This window comes from Elephas maximus, chromosome 13, assembly GCF_024166365.1.
Source record: "Elephas maximus indicus isolate mEleMax1 chromosome 13, mEleMax1 primary haplotype, whole genome shotgun sequence".
In the NCBI taxonomy this organism is placed as follows: Eukaryota; Metazoa; Chordata; class Mammalia; order Proboscidea; family Elephantidae; genus Elephas; species Elephas maximus.
The window spans coordinates 21,732,863-21,754,500 of NC_064831.1; the positions used below are offsets into that span (position 1 = coordinate 21,732,863).

General features: G+C 39.0%; 1 protein-coding gene across 4 annotated transcripts in view; it reads right to left on the reverse strand.

Moving 5' to 3' along the window:
- Positions 1–2,315: 2,315 nt before the first annotated feature.
- The window catches only part of TMEM144 (transmembrane protein 144), a 51,385-nt gene continuing 32,062 nt past the window's right edge, over positions 2,316–21,638 (reverse strand). For 2 of the 4 annotated variants that reach the window (XM_049906109.1, XM_049906108.1), the window contains exons 9-12: positions 20,435–20,554; positions 19,332–19,429; positions 12,318–12,371; positions 2,316–6,902 (exon numbers count right to left, since the gene is read on the reverse strand). In XM_049906109.1, coding sequence (XP_049762066.1) covers positions 6,819–6,902; positions 12,318–12,371; positions 19,332–19,429; positions 20,435–20,554 — 356 coding nt within the window. In that variant the 3' untranslated portion in view covers positions 2,316–6,818. The remainder of the gene's footprint in view (positions 6,903–12,317; positions 12,372–19,331; positions 19,430–20,434; positions 20,555–21,638) is intronic. The other 2 variants (XR_007519930.1, XM_049906110.1) reach the window with 2 other exon arrangements.

A 21,638-nucleotide genomic window follows, 5' to 3' on the forward strand; every position in this document is an offset into this window, starting at 1 on the left:
CACTGCTAGAGAGTCTTGTTTCCCTGATTATTCAAAGTTTTAAATGAATTTATACAAATCAGTCCCTTGTTTATTTTTGTTGTCAAAGATTAAAGATGGGTGAATTGAAAGAGATGCGTTTAGGCAATTTAACATGTCCATTAACCATTGGGAGCCCTGGTGGTGCAGTTGTTAAGAGCTTGGCTCCTAACTAAAAGGTCGGGAGCTTGAATTCTCCAGCAGCTCCTTGGAAGCCCTATGTGGCAGTTCTACTCTGTCCTGTAGGGTTGCTATCAGTTGGAATTGACTCGATTGCAAAGAGTTTTTTTTTTAAGTAACTAGGGTTGCTATGAGTCGGAATCAACTCAATGGCACTGGGTTTGGTTTGGTATTGAGAGTTAAATTGGTTTTTACTTATGAACAATATTGCTTTTAGGAGAATGGCTGATGGGATAGAAAAATCTATCTCAAATAGCAAAGGTCTCACACAGTGTGAAGCAAAATGACAGTGGGTAAGCCAAAGTCAATTTTCTAATGCTTTACACTAAGAAAAAGTGTAAACTCCTGGAAACCCTGGTGGTGTAGCGGTTAAGTGCTACGGGTGCTAACCAAAAGGTCGGCAGTTCGAATCTGCCAGGCGCTCCTTGGAAACTCTATGGGGCAGTTCTACTCTGTCCTATAGGGTCGCTATGAGTCAGAATCGACTCGGCCGCACTGGGTTTTTTTTTTTTTTTGGTAATAAACTCCTGAATTGTTAACCAGCCTCTCAATGGCTAGAAAAGGCCAAAGGCATCGATATGAACAAACTGGGATCCTAACAAGTTACATCACCAGAAGACATCTGGACTAGAGTTTGTATTTGCATGCTGTTCTACAAGTGAGGACCCTGAGGTTGAGAGGAGCTAAAGTACCATACAACTTCATGTCTGCAAGCAGGAAAACCAGCAAATAACTGAGTTTTTTGACTCTCAGGTCAGTGATGTTATCATCATACCCAATATTTCTCTATTTGTAAGTTTAAAACCTTCTAAGGCCCTGATGCCTTAGATGAGCCCTGGTGGTGCTGTGGTTAAGCGCCTGGCTGCTAACCAAAAGGGCATCTTTGAGGGGGAGGCATCATTCTGCCTACTAACACCCGGTGCCATGGAGTGGATTCCGACTCATGGCGACCCTACAGGACAGAGTAGAACTGCCCTATAGAGTTTCCCAGGAGCACCTGGTGGAGTCAAACTGCCAATCTCTTGATTAGCAGCCACAGCTCTTAACCGCTCACTATGCCACTAGGGTTTCCAATTCTGCCTTCTACAGATCTCTTTACAGAAAGTTTTATAGAGTTAAGAAGCAAAAAAACAAAAACCAAAAAACTCATAACCTTAAATCCTTGAATAAAACTATTGCTAGTATGTTTGTCTCACACCCTAGAAATTTCCCTCATTATGCTTCACAGCCAATTCCAAGCCCCACCACGACTGTAGACCATCACGGTTCTGAGTCCTACCACCACGAATTCATTTTGCCACTCCTTTATATAACCTTTTTATATAACCATGTGGTATATTCTCCTCTGTGTTTGGTTTCTTTTGCTTTACCTAATGTTTTTAAGATTCAAATATTTTGTTGTGTGTATAGTTTGTTCCTTTTTTATTACTGAGTAATTTCCATATACCACAATTTATTCATTCTCCTCTTGGTTTAAAATAAGCAATTTTGATACTAATTTTTAACCAAACACCAAAATAAATTTCTGTTGTATTCAGGAATTAAACAGTTAAAAAACACCTCTTACCATAGGGGAAAATACTAGAAAAAATGCAATTAAATATTACTTTTTAAACTTACATGCTATTATATAAACAAGAAGAGCTGAATATATTTGTGAACATAAAATTCTCATTAGGACAAAACACATTTATAAATAATAGAAATTGAAGAGTTGTGCATATGATAAACTAGAGAAAGGGTATATAATTTTATTTATGTAGAGTGCACACAGATCCAGAAGAAAACATTTAATATTTTAATAGATCAAAGGACAATGATACAAAATGTCAGTTCACTGAAGAGAAAACTGTAACTACTATACAAAACGAGTTAAAACTCACAAGTAATATGTACCAGGCACTGCGCTAGGAATATGAAGTATATAGATGAAGGAAACAATCTCTATTCTCATGGAGTTCACAGTCATTTTTAACCATCACATGCATATGAAGCCAATATAATTCTCAAATACTTTTGGTGAAAAGGAGACAATTAAGCTTTTTCTGTTGGAAAAAAAAAATGATCTGAGATGAGTTTCATACAATCAAAACTTTATGGTATATGGGAAAGACAGATTTATAAATTCTTTAGTTACGTAAGGGACGAATGAATTTGAAACAGAGCTTACAAGTACCTTGCTGGTAAGTGAAAAAAACAAAACAGCTAGTGTCTCTGAGCAGGGCCTATCAGATTCTTTAGAAAATCACGTAGAATGCTTGAGTAAGTTTGCAATATCCTGTTACAGGAGCCCTGGTGGTGCAGTGGTTAAAAGCTACGGCTGCTAACCAAAAGGTTGGCAGTTTGAATCCACCAGCTGCTCCTTGGGAACCCTCTGGGGCAGTTCTACTCTGTCCTACAGGGTTGCTCTGAGTCAGACTTGATGGCAAGGTATTTGGATTTTTTTGATCATGTTATAGTCTCACATCTCCAACCCAAGAAACCATCTTCCTCTCTAATTAAATTTACTGATTTGCTTCATTAGGCCTTGTTAGAAAATCTCCATTTGGAAAATGGGATTTTTGTTTGTATATTTTCATGGAATCTTGACAATGTTAATTGTGTTAGAAATTCTAGCACTAGAGGAAGAAATAACTAGTATGCAGAGTCTGACATGAAAACAGACCTGGCTAGCAATCCTTGGAGGAGAGTTAGGATATGAGAGTTAGGCACTCGGAGCCAAAAGAAAAGAAGAATTTTGTTAAATCAGATTGGTTTTAAGCATTTCATTTTCTCTCCTAAAAAGTCCTCGTAGTATTTTAAATGGATACCCACTCTTCTATTTCCTTTCTCTTTTACTAGGAGTAGAAGACAGGATATTCTTTTGTATTTTTTAATAACCCTAGTTCCTTTAAACCTTGTCAATATCAAGGTATAAGTCATGTGGTTGCTGTAGTATAAGCCATAAATATAAAAATTTAGAGCAATAGTATAATAAGTATACTTGTTATGCTGGGATACTTGTAACAAATGCAGATTCCCACTTTTCAGCCCAGAGATTATAATCCACTAGGTCTTTGCTGGAAACTCAAGAATGTGCATTTTTCTCAACATGTAGAAAATGAAGGTGATTTGGTTTAAGCAGTCCGTTACTTTACAGCCCCTCAAAAGAGAACATTGTAGAATGCAGACAGACTTAAAGGGCAGCTAAGAATTCTTTTTAACCAGGTCTTAGCTAGACCATTAATTTAAAACATAAGGACTATCTGGAATGTGACGTATCACACACTTAAATATATTATTAACAATTGTAAATGTTGATAAAACTAACAATTAAATAGTGTTTGCTAGACTCTCTTTAAGTTTTTATACTGAATATACACATCTGCTTTCTTCCATTAGTGTAAATAATTGAGATGGATTATAACTGTTTTAGACCAGTTAAAAAAAAATTTAAAAATGGCTGTAAGATAAAAGCAGCCAGACACCCAATGGTACACACTACCTGATTCAATCTATGTGAAATTCTAGAAGAGGCAGACTGACCCAGGGTGGCAGGAAGGAGCAGGAGGTGGAGGGCTAACTGCAAAAGAGCATAAAGGGGCTTTTTGAGTTGATGGAAATGTTCTCTATCTAGATTATGGTGGTGATTACACGAATGTGTATATTTGCTGACCGTTCGCTTAAAAGGGTGAATTCTGTTGTGTGTAAATATTGCCTCATTACAGTCCATTAAAACAGCCTATGAAGTACTTGTAATTTTTTTAAGTGACAAATTTCTGAAACAACTTTAAAATCTTTGCCTTGCGTGTGTTTTGAAATTTTAAAAAAGTATCAAAAATACCAAATCGGAAAACATTTGCCACATTCTCTCTAAACCAAAAACCAAACCCGCTGCTGTCAAGTTGATTCTGACTCATAGAGACTCTATAGGACAGGGTAGGACTACCCCATAGGGTTTCTAAGGCTGTAAATCTTTATGGAACCAGATTGCCACATCTTTCTCTCCCGGAGTGGCTGGTGGGTTCAAACCACTAACATTTCAGTTAGCAGCCAAGCACTTAATCACTGCATCACCAGGGCTCCTTATATTCTCTCCACCCAGAGTCAATCATTTTAACGTTTGGACATACAGATGCTTCTGAGCTTTTTTCTGGTGATTCTTTAAAATATTTCGAAGAACACGTACACAAATTCATTGCTGATAAAATTAGAATATAACCAAAAATGATAAAGTTCACCTTGACCCCAGCATTACCATTCTGATCCCATTTACCCTCACTAGAAACAACTACTTACTATTAAGAGTTTTGTATCTGTTTTTTAAAACACATATTACTTTTTTAAATTTCCTCAAATGGCATCATGCTGAGCTCAAGGTTCCACAAGGTGCTTATTTCACTCAATCCGTTTCTCAGTTCTATCAACACTGACACACGTATATCTAGAGTTAGCAACTCTAAGTAAAAATAAATCAGTACAACAGGATTAAAAGGAGGACGGTAGTTCAGGGCAAATGCTGTACTATTAATTCCTTAAGACTCACTAGAATTCTGTGTCCCTGCAGTAGAAAACTCCCATAAACTGGATGCCATCCTATTGGGTAGCTACCTTTGTACTTTGGAGCTGGCTGGACAGCAACTAACAGCTTCTCTACTTAGCGCTCTCTGGACACAAGGTGTCAGGATCTCCTTGGAACATAAAAGGCTGCCATTTCAGAGAGAGGTAAGACAGAAAGCCACGTCAAAAAAAGTTAAAATAAACACAAGAATTTGGCAGTGATCAACAATAAAGAAAAATAAAACCCCCAAACTTCCAGAGAGAAAGGCACTGCTTCCGAAGGTGACCAAAGAAAACTATCCATCTAGACTAACCTCTAAAAAAGTAAGCTGTTTGTCTGGTAACCATTTAGGAAAAGTTTATTTTTTCCACACTGCTCTTACTAGCACCATAGGCATCACCTGGTAGGAGAAAACATACAGTAGAAATAAGATTTTTTTTACATTTTTCTTCTGCAACTGCTTTATTTCACATAAAAATTTTGCATATAAATTGGCAATATCAATGCAAAAATAATTAAAACATATCCCATAAAACATTCTAAAAATATATTCAAATGAGAAAAAACAGCTTTTGTATCCTGCCAATTTTTCAAAATTTATCAGAGTAATGACATTTCAGGTTGAAATTAAAATGAGTTTTTAAAAGATGTTACAATCAAATGTTTTTATTAGCACCTCAATAATTAAACAAGGATCCCAGCATCATTCCTTTAAATGTATCCATAGAAAAATAAGAAGTGTAATTGTTTGGATTGGGGCGGGGCATAAAGGCAACAGTCCTTATCAAGGTCTTCTTCAATAGACAGACACATAATAATAGCTAACAATTTTATACAGTGCTTGTTAGACTCTCTGGAACATACTTTACAGATGTAACTAATTTGAAACTCACAATAACCATGTGATGGAGGTATTACCACCCTTTTATAGGTGAGTAGTCTGATACAGGAGACTCACTAACTTGTCCAAAGTCATACAACTACAATGAGCACGCTGCTCGGTCTCTGTTGCCCTCTTAGGTGGAGTGTGTAAACTTATATTTTACTAGAAGTTCTCACTAGAAGCAACTAGAAAATGGGAACCATTGTGATAAGCATTGTACCAGTATTTCCATTTCAGTTTTCATAAAGAAAGAAAACCAGAGTGTCCTTTTCCTTTAGCTAGTGGAAACAGCTATTTAACAGTGGAAGAAAGGAGGTAAACTACCAGTTAAAACAGGGATTTTAGGTAACAGTATATTTCGGGGGGAAAAAAACACAACAACAATAAATTATACAGAAGAGTGTTAATCCCTTTAAAACTTCTCACCCTGATAAGATAGAACTTGGCTTCATTCTGTAATGCTCCCTCAAAATTAGAATAGTGTATATATATGTATATATACACAGAAATATACACTTAAGTATGTATGTATATATGTTATACACATATCCTCAATGTTGAAAAATTTTAGTTCTCCTTGGATGGATTTTACCTGGAGATAGTCAAAAACAGTTCATGCTGAATGGACGAGGTAGACTTGGGCAATATTAATTTAAATAAAAATGCTTTTACTAAAAATAGTGAAATAGCTGTTTTAACATTCAGTTACCATCTTTGACGTTTTCTGATTTAGCAAGGACCTAGATGTCTTTGGAATCTAATTCCAACATAAGGCAGGTCTTCCCCACCCCCCAAGGTATTTCTGTCTGTCCTGACTAATGAGGGTAGTAAGTTGGAAATTCTGACTGAATTCTTTCCATATGAACCCCATATGGTTTTCTAGATTAGGCAACACTAGTCACATATTGTGAAAAGAGCACCCCCACTGTAATGCTAAAAGAATGTAGACATTTTAATCACCCAGGGTATTCCTACCTTCATATACAATTCATCAGAAGAATTTTTTCTTTTTAGACTTGACTGAAACTCAGTTTTCCTTCATTATCATATTGCAAAAAAAAGGAAAAAAAATCATTTACACACTCCAAGAGTAGCTGAGATCCATTTGCAGCGAGAAAATGAACTTTCTCTCAGCATCCTCTCTCCCGTCCTGAGCTGAGGCAGTCTCTTACCCACCGCTGCCCTCTGCTGGTCTTGTTAGATTTTAGAGAAAGCAGTGCATAAAGCTCCGGCCAAGATGATGCAAAATGCAAGTATCATTAATAGGTAGTTTTGTAGACCCTGTGTAAGGAACAGACTAATTAAAAAAAAATCAAATATACAAAATTCACAGACTCAAAACTTCTAGGTAACTTACTGATCATGTAATCTAACCACCTGTAGGTTTTTCTGCTACCCCTCCAAGTAATTATGCAGCCTTTCCCTGAAAACCAGCCAGAGCCTTACTGGTTCACCTATTCAGTAAATACATGTGGCACCCTCTAAGTGCCAACATGTGCTGCAGTTAAAATGATGACCCCAAATGGGCATGGCGTGTGTCATTCTGCAGCTAACCTTCCAAGAGACAGGAATGAATCAGGTAATCAAATGACCATAGTTGTTAGAGAGCGTGTTACCAAGAAATAGTAACTAGGCTGGTTTGAGGGATGGGGATGGAGCTTCTAAGTATCAATGAATTAGGTAAGAGAAACAGGGCAGCAGGTAGATATTCCAGGTGGAAGGAATTTTATGTGTCATAAGGGGAAGCACGAAACTTCCCAGGGACTGAAGAAGGCCAGGGTGGCTGGGCAATCAGAGTGAGGTGGGGCATGATGAGGCTGGAGGGCTGAGGGGCAGAGCATGCAGGGATCTTACGGGCCATGGGTTTTATTTTTCCAAGCTAAGGAAAGACATTAAACGGAAGACTGGCTGGATGTGATAAAACGATCAGACTGCATCGTGTGAAGTCCCCGCTCTTTTGGTGGATATGATTGGAGCAGGCCAGAGTGGGCACAAGGAAACTCAAGGCAGTGACTGCAGTCCCCCAGGGGATGGATGGTGAAGTGCAGATGGAGAAATGAGACAGATTTAAAGGGTGAAGAGCAGAGAGGGGTATGGAGAATGGTGAGGCCCTGGTCCTAGAGAAGAAAATACTGAGGACCACTTTCCAACATAGCCCGGATCTTTTTTAAATTAACAACAACAAAAAAAATCTACCTGTTTTAAGTAGAAATATTTTATTCCCTTAAAGGTCTATCTCTGGGAATACAGATAGATCAATTTTAACATCTCTTTCACAAGATAAGCCCTCAAACATTGAAAAATAACTATCTTATATTCCTAGAGGTATCTCTTTTCCTGGTCAGTATTCTAGCTCCTTTGATCAGTTGTGATACGGAATGGTGTCAAGTTCCCTGTTTTAGTTGCAAGTTTGCTTATATCGCTTTCTAAATATAGACCCCTCTAGGCAGTGGTGGGTTTTTATCCCTTACTCTGGAAACTCTGGTGGCACAGTGGTTAAGTGCTACAGCTGCTAACCAAAAGGTCAGCAGCTCAAATCTACCAGGCTCTCCTCAGAAACTCTATGGGAAAGTTCTGCGTTGTCATATAGGGTCACTATGAGTTGGAATCGACTACGGCAATGGGTTATGGGTTTACCCATTACTCTGGAGCCCTGGTGTCACAGTGGTTAAAAGCTTGGCTGATAACCAAAAGTTTGGCATTTCGAATCCACCAGCCGCTCCTTTGAAACCCTATTGGGCAGTTCTGTCCTATAGGGTCTACGTGGTTGCTCTGAGTCAGAATCAACTCGATGGCAACAGGTTTTTTTTTTTTTACCCATTATTCTAAGGCAAGGGGTCCTCCTGGTGGTGCAGTGGTTAAGTGCTCGATTGCTAATCAAAAGGTTGGCGGTTGGAATCCACCTAGCTGCTCTGCTCGCGCAAGACCTGGGGATCTGGAAATGTGTTTCTGCAATGATTATCCACTGCCATCTAGTGGATTCCGACTCATAGCAACACTACAGGACAGGGCAGAACTGCCTCATAGGGTTTCCAGGGCTGTAAATCTTTACAGAAGCAGACTGCCATATCTGTCTCCTGCTGAGCAGCTGGTGGGTTCGAATTGACAACCTTTTAACCTAGAAAACCCTATGGGGCAGTTCTACTTTGTCACATGGTGTCGCATAGGGTTTTCAAGGCTATGACTTTTCAGAAGCAGATTGCCAGGCCTGTCTCCCTAGGCACTTCTAGGTGAGTTCAAACCACTAATCTTTCAGCTAAGTGTGTTAATTTGCCTCCGTTTGATAACCAGAGATAAGCCTTTGTAAGTTATATTGGGACCAGTTGAATTGTTTATCTGATTCTCTGTGAGCCTTGCAACTACCAGAAGTCACTCTTACAAGTTCTGCATGCGAAAGGCAACACCACAGAGCTCAGAGCAGCTTACTTAAACTCCCTCTCTCTGCCCCTCTCTCATACTCGAATTCTGCAGTAAGGCTTAGTTTTTAAGACTGCAACCTGTACCTATACACTGGTACTGGTGCAGAGTAGGCACTCAGCAAATATTTGCTCAAAGATTGAATATACTCAGCTGTTTTCCAAACGTACATTGTGAATTGAACAATTAATGGACTTATTTAATCGATAAAAAAGCAATACGTGGTGCTCCAACGATCAGCACTTTATGACCTAATTATGTGAACACTTTGCTAAGCTTTCTATTTTATTGTCTATGTAGACAGAAGAGTAATGTTCTCAGGGAGTAAAATATTTTTTCCACTTTAAGGATAAGAATCTGTCAGAAGTCTCTAGTGTTTTAGCTAAGTTCTGGATTACTTTAGAGAAAAAGACTGGTTATATTTGGGCAAGAGCAATAGTATTCCTTATAGTCTTGGGGGACATTTAGGTCAGTTGGCGTAACATAGCTCATGAAGAAAATGTTCTACGTCCTACTTTGGTGAATAGCATCTGGGGTCTTAACAGCTTGCTAGTGGCCATCTAAGATGCATCTATTGGTCCCATCCCCTCTGCCGCAAAGGAAGATGAAGAACACCAAAGACACAAAGAAAATATTAGCCCAGAGGACTAAAGGATCACGTGTACCAGAGCCTCCACCAGCCTAAGCCCAGAAGAACTAGACAGTGCCTGGCTGCCACAACCTACCACTCTCACAGGGATCACAATAGAGGGTCCTGGACAGAACAGGAGGAGAATGTAGAACAAAATTCAAATTCACAAAAAAAGGACCAGATTTACTGGTCTGACAGAGACTGGTGGAACCCCCAAGACTATGGCACCTGGACACCCTGCTAACTCAGACCTGAAACCACTCCTAACACCCATTTTTCCGACAAAAATTAGACAGGCCTGTAAAACAAACAGTAACACATGTGAGGACGTGCTTTTTAGTTCAATCAAATATACAAGACCAAATGCACAACTCCTGACCAAAAGCAAGATGAGGAGGCAGGAAGGGTTAGGAACTGGATGAATAGACACAGGGAACCCGGGGTGGGAAAGGAGAGAGTGCTGTCAGTCACATTTTAGGGACTGCAACCAATGTCACAAAACAATATGTATATAAATTTTTGAATAAGAAACTAACTTGAGCTGTAAGCTTTCACTTAAAGCACACACACACACACAAAAAGGTGAATGTTAACTTTTGGAAAGATCACAATAACATTCTCCCCAAGACAAAAAGTTTTTAACTTGGATTTTTGAAGTAGCTACTAAGAAGATAGATCATCTCATACTTCATTTGGGAGTAGTTACTGACCTATAAATTTTTGTGGTAATAACTCCCTGTGTTGGTACGACTGCAGAAATATTGACTAAAGTGCACTGATAAAAATACATAATTTATATCCAACTTAACATAACTAAATGTAAAATTCTCAAAGAACTTCCCAAAAAGGAACAGATATCAGATACAGAGAACGTCAAAAGTACAAAGCACCCAACTGATGCAATGATGGCATTAAAACTAAACAAAATCAATCAATTCTTTCCTACAAAATGTGCCTGGATCTCCGCCTAAATCCTGGCTGCTGTGGGTTGTGCACTTTTAAATATGTGCCTTCAAGGGCTGCTTTAAGATACATAACTGACAGGATCTAAAAGTCACAGAAGTAAAGGCATTGCTGCTGTTTTCTCCTTTAAAGCTTAGGGTTAGAGGGTTTTGTTTGTTTCTAAAAAATTTTTTTAAAAATTCTGATAGGATTTTGGGTTTAGTGCTTAGTTTATGATTCTTTCTTAAACTTGTTGGCATGTATTTAAAGGTTTCCTTTAAAACAGCTGTCAAGAGGCAATTAGGCATCCACGCGGAATGACAGACACTGCTGGATATTCCTTAAGTTCTTTGTAGACAGATGCACAAGGTTTGTTTGTTTTTTTTTTTTTAAACTCTAGAAAGGTCAATAACTTACTGTTTCCTTTCAGCTTGGCCCTCTCTTTCTTTCAATACTTGTAACAGAGTCATTTTTTTTTTTAAATAGAAAAGAGCAGATAGTCAATTCTAATGTCTAAAATCCTTATTTTACAAGGAAACTGTTCAAGCTAACTTAAATCATATATGTTTTAGAAATACAGAGCAATTTCTGCTGTCATGTTTTTTTGTTGTTGTTTGTTTCGGTAGTTACATATTTACTTGGTCAAACTTTTAGAACCCACTCTTACAGTTCCAGAAAGAGCCTCTTAGGATTTTGTAGGATTCACACGGAATGTGAACGGGTAAAACTGACCTAGTTAGAATAGCGTGCCACCCATCGGTGAGTTTGTTATACTGTGGCTATGGTGTGAATAAAACATGTTACAAAATACAATTCTCATCTACTCTTCAAATGAAGACTTTTTCCACCAATTAAGAAATATGGAAAAGGTTCGAAAACCTTTTTTACTTTAATGAAAACACACACATGCCCACACACACTTTCCAGAACCATCTGATGAATGCAATTATAAACCACCATCATTCACATTCACAGAAATGGGGTCTCTTGGTGGGGCGGGAAGTGTTGGGATGTTGTAGCTGTCACCTGGTACCAGGATGCTGTCTTATAAAGCTGTTGGTTTGATACGGAGGGGTTGGGAAGACATGAAAACCATCAGAAAAACTTAGTCCAAATTCCATTTGCCTCAGGGGTATTTTAACCTTTGTGAAAAAATAATCTTTTGCCTTGCTTATCTTCTAAATTTCTTTCTATCATGTTTTATCTGATTATTTGACTAAAATTAATGAAAATTAATGTCAACTAAAGCAATTTTTTTTTAACTGGGTTTGGGGTAGAGAAAAACGTGATGTTTCATAGTAATTATCATAAATCAAAAAAACAAATCCAGCTGCTGTCCAGGCAGTTCTGACTCGTGCCCACCCCATGTGTGCCGAGTAGAACGGCTCCATGGAGTTTTCAAGGCTGCAATCTTTGGAAGCAGATCACCAGGCTTTTCTTCCAAGGCACCTCTGGATGGGTTTGAACTAGCAACCTTTTGGTTATCATTTGTGCCAACTATGGACCCCAATAATTAGCATAGCTCTAGTATGTTCTTTCCTAATTAGAGATAACATTTTGATCATTTGACCTAACAAATCCATTCACGTGTTGTCTGTGCCTGGCTTAGGAGTCACATGCAATATTCAGAAATAATCCAAACATAATATTAAATACCCATCTGCCTGGATTTACTGTTTTATCAACTTGCCCTTTCTTGTACGTACCTGTATTTCTTTAAACATGAAGACACCCCACATCGCAGCTATCAATCCTGGACCCTTAAATAAAAATAGAAAATTAAGTTATATATTTTTCTATGAGTGTGCTCTATGTAAATACAGTAATTTGAAGAGCTAACCTATCAAACAACTGGCTATTGTAAAAGCGATAAAACAATATTTTCAAGGAAAACCGCTCATAATCTCAACCCTAAGTCAACATTAAATATCACATGAAATAATATTAACTAAAACAAATGAAGACTTTTCTTGATTTTCCTTCATGGTCTCCACTTTTATTATTTTGATGGTGCTATAATATTTTGTGCCAGAAAATGCTTTTCCTTAATGTGATATATTTTTAATAAACAATATTTTAATGAATGTGGTGTGATGGATCCCTTTTGTGTGGCCTTTCTAGCCATGGTCTTCTAACGCCCACCCAAGTGATTGGAGGGGACTGTGAAAATAATTGTGGCCCACCAAGCGGGTTGGTCAGTTTTGCCATTCTGCTGGGCTTGGGGTGACCTACTCCAGAGGCTGAGGGAGAGAAGAGCCCACCACCACCAAGGAAGAATAGCCAGGAGCCAGCATGTCTCTTGGACCTGGAATCCCTGTGCTGAGAACTCCTGGGATCAGGAGTCAGAGAAAGAGAGAGCTCTAATGCTGAAGGCAGCAAGAAACGGTGGCAGAGACCTGGCAGCAGGAGATGGCATGGTGGGCTTCCCCGCCCACGGAGAGAGAAAGTTGAGTACTTTTGGGTAGAGGTCGAGGGCCAGGGAGAGGTGTGCCTGCAAGCATGGTTAGGAAGAAGCTGTCCTGATAGAAGAACTGTATTCTGTTCTTGAGCCTGACTGTAAATGTCACTTCCCTAATAAACCCCATAATCATGAGTATTGACTGTGAATTCTGTGTGGACATTGCAATGAATTATTGAACCCAGCAGAGAAGTAGAGAGTGCCATGGGAGGGACGGCAGAGAGAGGAGGCAAGACTAAACTCCACCTCAAAGGAATCAGCCTTGGGCTGTTAATCTTAATTCTTCTCCCCCGCTTCTGGAGTTAGAGGAGGTCGGACTCTGCCCCCATGCCATTTTTACAGCTGGCGTCAGAAGAGGGATATTTTGCAATGGCTCCAGACTCATCGAAGCATGGAACTTTGTAAGGGAAAGACCAAAGGGGCTTGGGGAGTGAAACTTTCGATTCTTAGACAGTCACTTTGGTTGTTGTTACCTGCAATGGCTGGAAAAGCCACAGCTGAAGTGGCCTAGGGCAAAAGCCAGGCCAGATAAGTGAGATGATTGATAGGGGCCCAGGGTTCACTGGTTCCACCCAGCCAAAGGCCCAAGACCATATGTATATGAATGGAAAGATAGTTAAGGTGTGGAGAAGAGAAAATGAAACTGCAATGTTTTAAAAAAAGGTTATGTGTTTATCTGAATGTATTATGGATAGTGAATGTTTCTCCTACCTAGTATTGTAAAGCAGACCTGAATGTATGACAGAAATGAATACTGGGTGTTATAAATCACAGAAAGTGTATAACTCTGCCTTCCGCCAATACTTGATTGGATATGCTCAAAGGGAAACTAGAATTTGCCCAGGAGAAACACAGGCTTTTGGTTTCAAGCCAGTTGTCCTGTGTATATAGAGTGGCCGCTTAGGTAGAAAACATTTTGCATTTGAAAAAACATGCAGAACCACCTAGAACTGCTGAGAGAACAGAAGATTTGCAATTGAATGGTGGACCTGCAGGAAAAAAAAAAAAGTAACTGTTTTGCTCTTTGAATTTTGAGCAAGTGGTTTGCTGTTGGTTGCATTCAGGCAGGAAAGTCAGTGCCCATAGGAAGGATCCCCCTTCCAGGGCTAGCAGTTAAAGGGAGCCAGCGAGTAGACAGCTTGATCTGCTCACTTGTGGTGACCACCTGGCTCCACTCAATGAGTAGAAGTGGGGGAAGTAGAGTAATGAAGAGATGGGCTGAGTTTGGACATGTTCCATTGGCACCCACTGACCTAGCTCATGGGGGCTAGGGATAAGAAAGAGGAAGGGCTGGGTGGTCAGAAGTAAAAGGAGATGTTGGACTCCTGAAGTTTATGGGTGGAATCCACTGACCTAGCCCAAGGGGGTAGGGATGAGAGAGTATGAAGGGGCTGTCTGGAGTGCTGGGAGGTGTGTGTGAACTCTCAAGCCTAAGGCTGCTACCTATTGTGACCTAGCTTAGATGGCTCGGGATGAGCTGACCAGAACCCAACTGAATAAAGAGAAAAATGTTTGACACCATGAGCTGGTATAGATTGCTGCAATTTGATGGCTTGCTCTGGTCTAGACTTTGCTTACGGATGCGGGCGCTCAAAGTTCCAAAGTGAACAGAAGGTTCTTCAAGACCAAGGAACATGCTTGTCTCCTCAGTACAGGTTTGATAGGGACAGGCATTTTAAACACTGGCTATCTAAAACAGGGGGCAGATAAAGGCATGGCTATCTAAAACGGGGAGGGGGGCACATAAAGTCATAAAATGGCTGGCTTACACACTTTCGTAGGTATGCTTCCATTCAAAATGAGGGGGACAAGGGAGGATCCCCACTGAATAGATTCCTCTTTCCCTGATGAGCCTGGGGAAGAGAGGGTGGGGAGAGATGCTGACAGGATTATATGATAGAGTTGTGAGTGTTGATTGTTAACAGGGTTAACTGTGACTTTAAAAACTGTAGTTGTAGAAGTAGTAAGTGTGAAAGTGTGGACCAAGGAGGAGGCACTGCTGGACTGGAGTACAGTGGCTGAACCTAAAGTCCCTTAAAGGTTTTTCTGTGCTGATACTGCTCATACCTTGTGATGCTGACAGCAAGGGAATAATATTCTATCAGTTAAATTTTATCAGAGGCCAGAAAGGGTGAAGCTGAGATGACTTTTGGAGAACCTGGCCAGATCAGATAGACACCTATAGCCGACCTGAATGGCTGGTACCTGAGTAACCTCATTTTAAGGACTCTTTGCCCTACAGAAGGACTAGTTGTTAATGACTGTTTTGGACTGGTAAAATGATTAGGAGGGGGAAGCTATCCTCCAAGTATGAAAGAACCATAGCTAGAAAGGCCAGGGGGTGGTCTGCGATGCAATGAATCCCTTTTGTGAGGCCTTTCTAGACATGGTCTTATAACTCCCGCCTGAGTGATTGGGTAGGACTGTGAAAATAAGATAATTATGGCCCACCAAGGGGACTGGTCAGTTTTGCCATCCTTCTGGGCTTGAGGTGAGCCACTCCAGAGGCTGAGGGAGAGAAGATTCCACCACTACCAAGGAAGAACAGCCAGGAGCCAGCATGTCCTTTGGACCTGGAATCCCTGGGCTGAGAAGCTCCTGGAACCAGGAGACAGAAAGTGAGAGAGCTGTAACACTGAAGGCAGTGAGAAGTAGAGGCAGAGACCTGGCAGCAGAGACCCAGCAGCAGAGACCTGGCAGTAGGAGACGGCATAGGGGGCTTCCCAGCCCACAGAGAGAAAGCTGAGTGCTTTTGGGCAGAGAACAAGGGCTGGGAAGAGACTGTCCTGACGAAAGAACTGTATCCTGAGTGTTTCTGAGCCTGAATTCCCTAATAAACTCCATAATTGTGAGTACTGGCTGTGTGAAGACACCACTCCCACATCGTTTTTACAGTGATCAAATAACTTATTTTTTCTATTGAACTAGTTTCTTCAGATAATTGAAATGTGGTTAACAAGATAAAAGTATATGAACAAACTTTTAGCTTTCTTTGGTACAAGATAATCTCAAAGCTGAAGAAATTTTAGTATGTTCTTTTGGGCCTGATAATTAACTTGTTGGAGTCCTAATGGTGCAGTGGTTAGGAGCTATGGCTGCTAACCAAAACATCAGTGCTTTGAATCCACCAGCCACCCTTCAAAAACCCTATGGGGAAGTTCTACTCTGTCCTGTGGGGTCGCTAGGAGTCAAAATCCATTCGATGGCAATGGGTTTGGTTTTTTTGAATTAATGTGTGCATATGGAAGTAGCACATCCGTTTTGTTTAAGTTTTGACAGATACTACTGCAGAGTAATCAGCTATGTCTTACGTTACAAACTAATACTAAAGATACTATTTTGGGAAGATAAAAAAACATGTAAGGGAAAACAATAACAACAGGGGTTAGAGGGCAGGAGACAAGCACAAGAATAAAATAATACAGGACAAAAAATAAAATAATAGAGGAAACAAAATGAAGAAAAGGGATGATTCTACAATTTGTTAAGTTTTTTTTTAGCTGAGGGGGAAAAGAAAATGGATTGATCTTGGCCTTTGCAGAGAAGGTGTGTTATAACAGCATTTTTATGATTCTTTCTCAAGTCCTGAATGAACTGTGGAAGAGTTTCACATAAATAACTCCAAAATGTTTCTTCCCCTTCCACTATTCCAACTGTCTAAACAACTAGGCTAACAAAGTTTGACTTCATTCCTGGCATGTAAGTGAAGCAATAAAAATACTTTAGCTCTGTTTACCAGCATCTGGAAAAGTCAACACCAAAAGAGTCAGAGAAATAGGTCAAAGGAGCTGCTTTTTACCAAGGACATAAAAATCCAAATCAAATGTGAAGCAGCAGCATCTTCTGGGCACCCCCACCCTGATTTACAAAGGAATGGGAGGAAACAACGAAATAGAGGATACAGTAATAATGCTAACATGCGAATCTCTCAAGATATTTTATCTCTTTAGTCTGAAAATTCATCTCCTTTCAGAATCTGTGGGGAAGACAATACTAAAAAGTGTCATTGGCCTTGGAAGATTTTCGTCAGATAATTTTCTAGTTTAGACTTGGTCTAAGGGTTCTTGGAAGGAGCAAAATGGTTATAGGTATTGACGCTTTGCCAAAAGTAATGCAAGCACAGGTCAAAGTGGTACAGACTCTGATTTGGACTTTGTCCTAAATCTTTATCAAAATCCAAGATAAGCAGCAGCCACAGGACAACCGTTTTTCTATGTACTATAAACATTTATGGAGAATATTGTTTGTTGTTTAATGTCCCTTGTTCAACAACCTCACATAATAAATTCTGTTAACAATTTAGTGGTAGAAAAGAATTGGTCTTTTCTGAGGAAATAATATGCTATCAGTTAATAAGAATTAGCTACTCCATCATATTACCATTTTGGAAGCACCAAGCAAAATTCAACGTTTAGTCGCAGTAACTGTTCTCCTTTTGTGCTATGTGATTCCTTTCTCATTCTTGGCATGGTTTTGGCTTTCTGTATGTGTTTGTATTTCTATTTGTCTTGTGTATGTGTATTTTACATTAAATTTCCTCAAGCCCCTTCTGGAGAACCCACATTTGTTCAAGGATATAATGATTAAAAAAAGAAAAAAATTACTACCACCTGCTAGAGATAAGGTTTACATTTGGCTCAACAGTTAAGCACTCAGCTGCTAACCAGCAGATTGGTGGTTTCAAACCACCCAGCAGCTCTGTGGGAGAAAGACCTGGCAAAATGTTCCCATAAAGATTACAGCCTAGCAAACCCTATAGGGCAGTTCTGCTCTGTCATATGGGGTCACTATAAGTCAAAATCAACTCAAGGGCTCCTCTCAACAACGACTTGATCTACTTTAATAAATATTATTCCTCCCTTTATAATGGGATTTAACGCTGTCAAATAATATTTGTGTCCCTACTGAGGAGCATATCATACTATACACTGTTCTCTACAATTTATTTTCAAGTATTTAACTGATAACTTTTATACCATTCTCCAGTATATTTACGGCCAGTTCTAATGCTGAATATCTTTAAAATAATCAGGAACAAATCCCTTCTTGGAAATAATTGGGTCCTTTGCCATTCCAAGTATAAAGACATTGAACTTAAAGAAATTCCTTATAACTTGCTAGATTTTGAAAATATTTTCCCTCAGCAGATATTAAGAATGTCAAAATGTGAGTTCTTTAAATTAAAAAGAAAAAAAAAAACTTTATTCTTTGAATTTAGTTGCATTTGAAAACTATTTTATGAACACAGTACAAATGTCAAAAATTTGTTGTTTTGAAACCCAGAATTTATATTGGAAATTAAGGATTTTTGAAACTTTTATGCAATGTGCTTTAGACTAGAGAATATGTTTTAAAAAATCAGTTTTCTAGGTTTCCACAGCTGTGCCATCAAGTTTTTTAGGCAAATTTTGTTTGTGGTAATGATTTAAGCAGCAGAGGATGCGGTGAACCACACATCTAGGGTAGAAGTAAGAGCCCAGGCAGTAAAGCAATGGCTGGGTGTATACATCAGTCGTAGTGCCGTGATGAACCTAAACAGACTCTAGATTACTTTTTCATACTGGTGGCAGGAAGCAGCACCTGCACTGACAACTTCCCAACTCAGAAGTCTTGAGATTTCCGCTAGTTATGTGACCTTAGACAATGCTCCTAGCTGATTAGTGCCTCCGTTTTCTCGTTTTCAAAACAAGTACAATGCCTATGTCAAAGGAAATGTATTGTTTTACTTTTCTTTTGCCTACGTGTCACATAACTGGCACCTAAAACATGAGAAGAAGCAAACAATTTTCTATGTCATGTCAAATGGCATTTTCCAAACACAATACCTTAAAAATATTGACGTGCCATTTCGAGGGGAGTCTGAAGTACTTTGCACCTCACAAGGTTGCTCTGAGATTCCAATGTGATAGTATACACAGTTGTATATTTATAAATGATTATGCAAATATGGATTAATATTGTTATAGGTAGAAAATTATATTCAAAATGACAGCAGATAAAATAAGAAAGAAAAACAAAAAAACTGCCAGGACATTAAAGATTACAGATGAACAAATCTGCTAATCTGAGGTCAGAAATGGTCCTTAACAACCAAAGGTATGAGGATCAGAGAGTGTCAGTTTATCTACTTGAATCTGTTGATAATAATTGTACTCCCAAATAATCAAAATCAATGAATCTTTAGTGACTCACTAAAAATACTTCAGCAAAACTAGATTTACATAGGAAAACAAAAACTGGGAAAAAAGGTTCAGCTACTTACAGCAGTGATTATTGGAAAACTGACCACAGCACTTAGAGAGTGATTAGCTATGAACCAGCAACAGGTGGCTACTGCCCAAAGCATTCCCGAAAGGAATCCTGAAACACGGTCAGACATGACACACTTACAAACCACATTTCTGTCCTGGAAAATTCGCCCTCTACATACATCAGGAATATTAGAGTTCACACACAAATGCATTCCTATCAACACTGTGGGACACCATGGATTTTCAACTGTATTTTAAGGTCATTTTGGTAACCAAATAATTTCTCTGCTCTTAACCGCTGTATGATCATCAACCTTTTCACTTTCTTGACATTAAGTAAAGTACCAAAAGATGTAAAGATAGGGTAATGCACAGGGGCCTATGGAAGATACAGGATCTAAACATTCTCCACAAACACCATTTACTGTAAACCATGAACATAAAAAGAAGTGAAACATAGGATGAGGCCATAGCTAAGAAATAAAAACACAAGCTAAAGTTTTAATGATACTGCAGCTAGGCATTCCATTAGTATTCTGTCGTTTTCTATAAGGTGGCATGCTTTGGCTTAAATGAATCAGGCGTTCAAAATGAACCTCTGACCTATGCTTTAGTCAGTTAAGAAATTTTTACCATGAACCTATATTCCAAATTGAGTTATAATAAACTCTTAAAGCAATTTCTTCTTACTTTTTGGAGAAAATATACTGATTTCTCCAAAACTACAGAATCCTATTAGTTGATTTTTTTTTTTTTTTTTTCAGAGTCTCAGGACCCAGGCGCTTAACATGACTCCTTAGATTGTCAGGAAGAAATAGTAAAGACTAGTGATCAGTACACAAGCTGCTTTGTCATACAAAAAGATCTGAGATTCACCGAGTTTTACGTTATTTATTAGTGATCATTTCCTACCCAGTTTCATGATTTTTAAATACTTCATATTAAGTGCTGAACTGTGAGTCAAAGCACTTAAGGGAATCGCCAACACCTACACACACACACACACACACTCACACATTATTTTCTGACTTCTAGAAAATAATTATTCAACCTAAACGAGTAAAGGATGACACTTTCACACAGTGAGAACATTTTCTGTAGTAAATATTCTTACCTGGTAAGACTGCTTCAGGATATAGTTTAGGCCTATTTTTCATGGCTATACAGTAGGCCAGAAAGTAGACTGTACTTGTAAGAAAGATGCCGCTGAAGTGTGCAAAAACATAATCTAAATCTGAAAACACAGATTATAAAACTCTCAAACATATCATTTGAGTCATTTCAAATATGTTTGAATTTCTGAAAATAAAAAAAGCAACCTTAAAAACAATTAGGTGCACCTAATCATCCTAAAAAAAAAAATTTTTTTTAATCATCCTACTTTTCTACATGCTGTTTATATAAGGAGCCCTGGTGGCGCAACGGTTAAGTGATTGCCTGCTAACCAAAGGTTGGTGGTTTGAACCCACCAACCACTCCACGGGAGAATGATGTGGCAGTCGGCTTCTGTAAAGTTTACAGCCTTGGAAACCCTGTGAGGCAGTTTTACTCTGTTCTACAGAGTCACTATGGAGCCCTGATGGTACAGTGGTTAAAGTGATCAACTGCTAACTGAAATGTAGGCAGTTCGAACCCACCAGACACTCTGTGGGAGAAAGATGTGGCAGCCTACTTCTGTACAGTCTCAGAAACCCTGTAGGGTCACTACGAGTCAGAACTGACTCGACAGCAATGGGTTTAAGGAGGTGGAAATGGTTAATGCACTCAGCTGTTAACAGAAAGGTTGGAGGTTCAAGTCCACTTAGAGATGCCAGGAAGAAAGAAAGATCTACTTCCAAAAAATCAGCCACTGAAAATGCTATGAAGCACAGTTCTACTCTGGCATACATGGGACCACCATAATTTGGAGTCAACTCAGTGGCATAAAAAAAAAAAATTGATGTTAATATCTTCTTTTAGAGAATAGGTATTTAGATCTCCCCACATGCCTATGTCAAGAAATCTGGAAGATGGTTTCCTGGCCAACCAACTAGAATAGATTCATATTTGTCCCCATTTCCAAGAAAGGTGATACAACAGAATGTGGAAACTACCAGACAATATCATCAATATCACACACAAGTAAAATTTAGCTGAAGATCATTCAAAAAGCAGCTGCAGTAGTACATCAACTGGGAACTGAGAAATTCAAGCCAGATTCAGAAAAGGACTTGGAACGAGGAATACCATTGCTGATGTCAGATGGATCTTGGCTGAAAGCAGAGAATACCTGAAAGATGTTTACCTGTGTTTTATTGACCATGCAAAGGCATTCAACT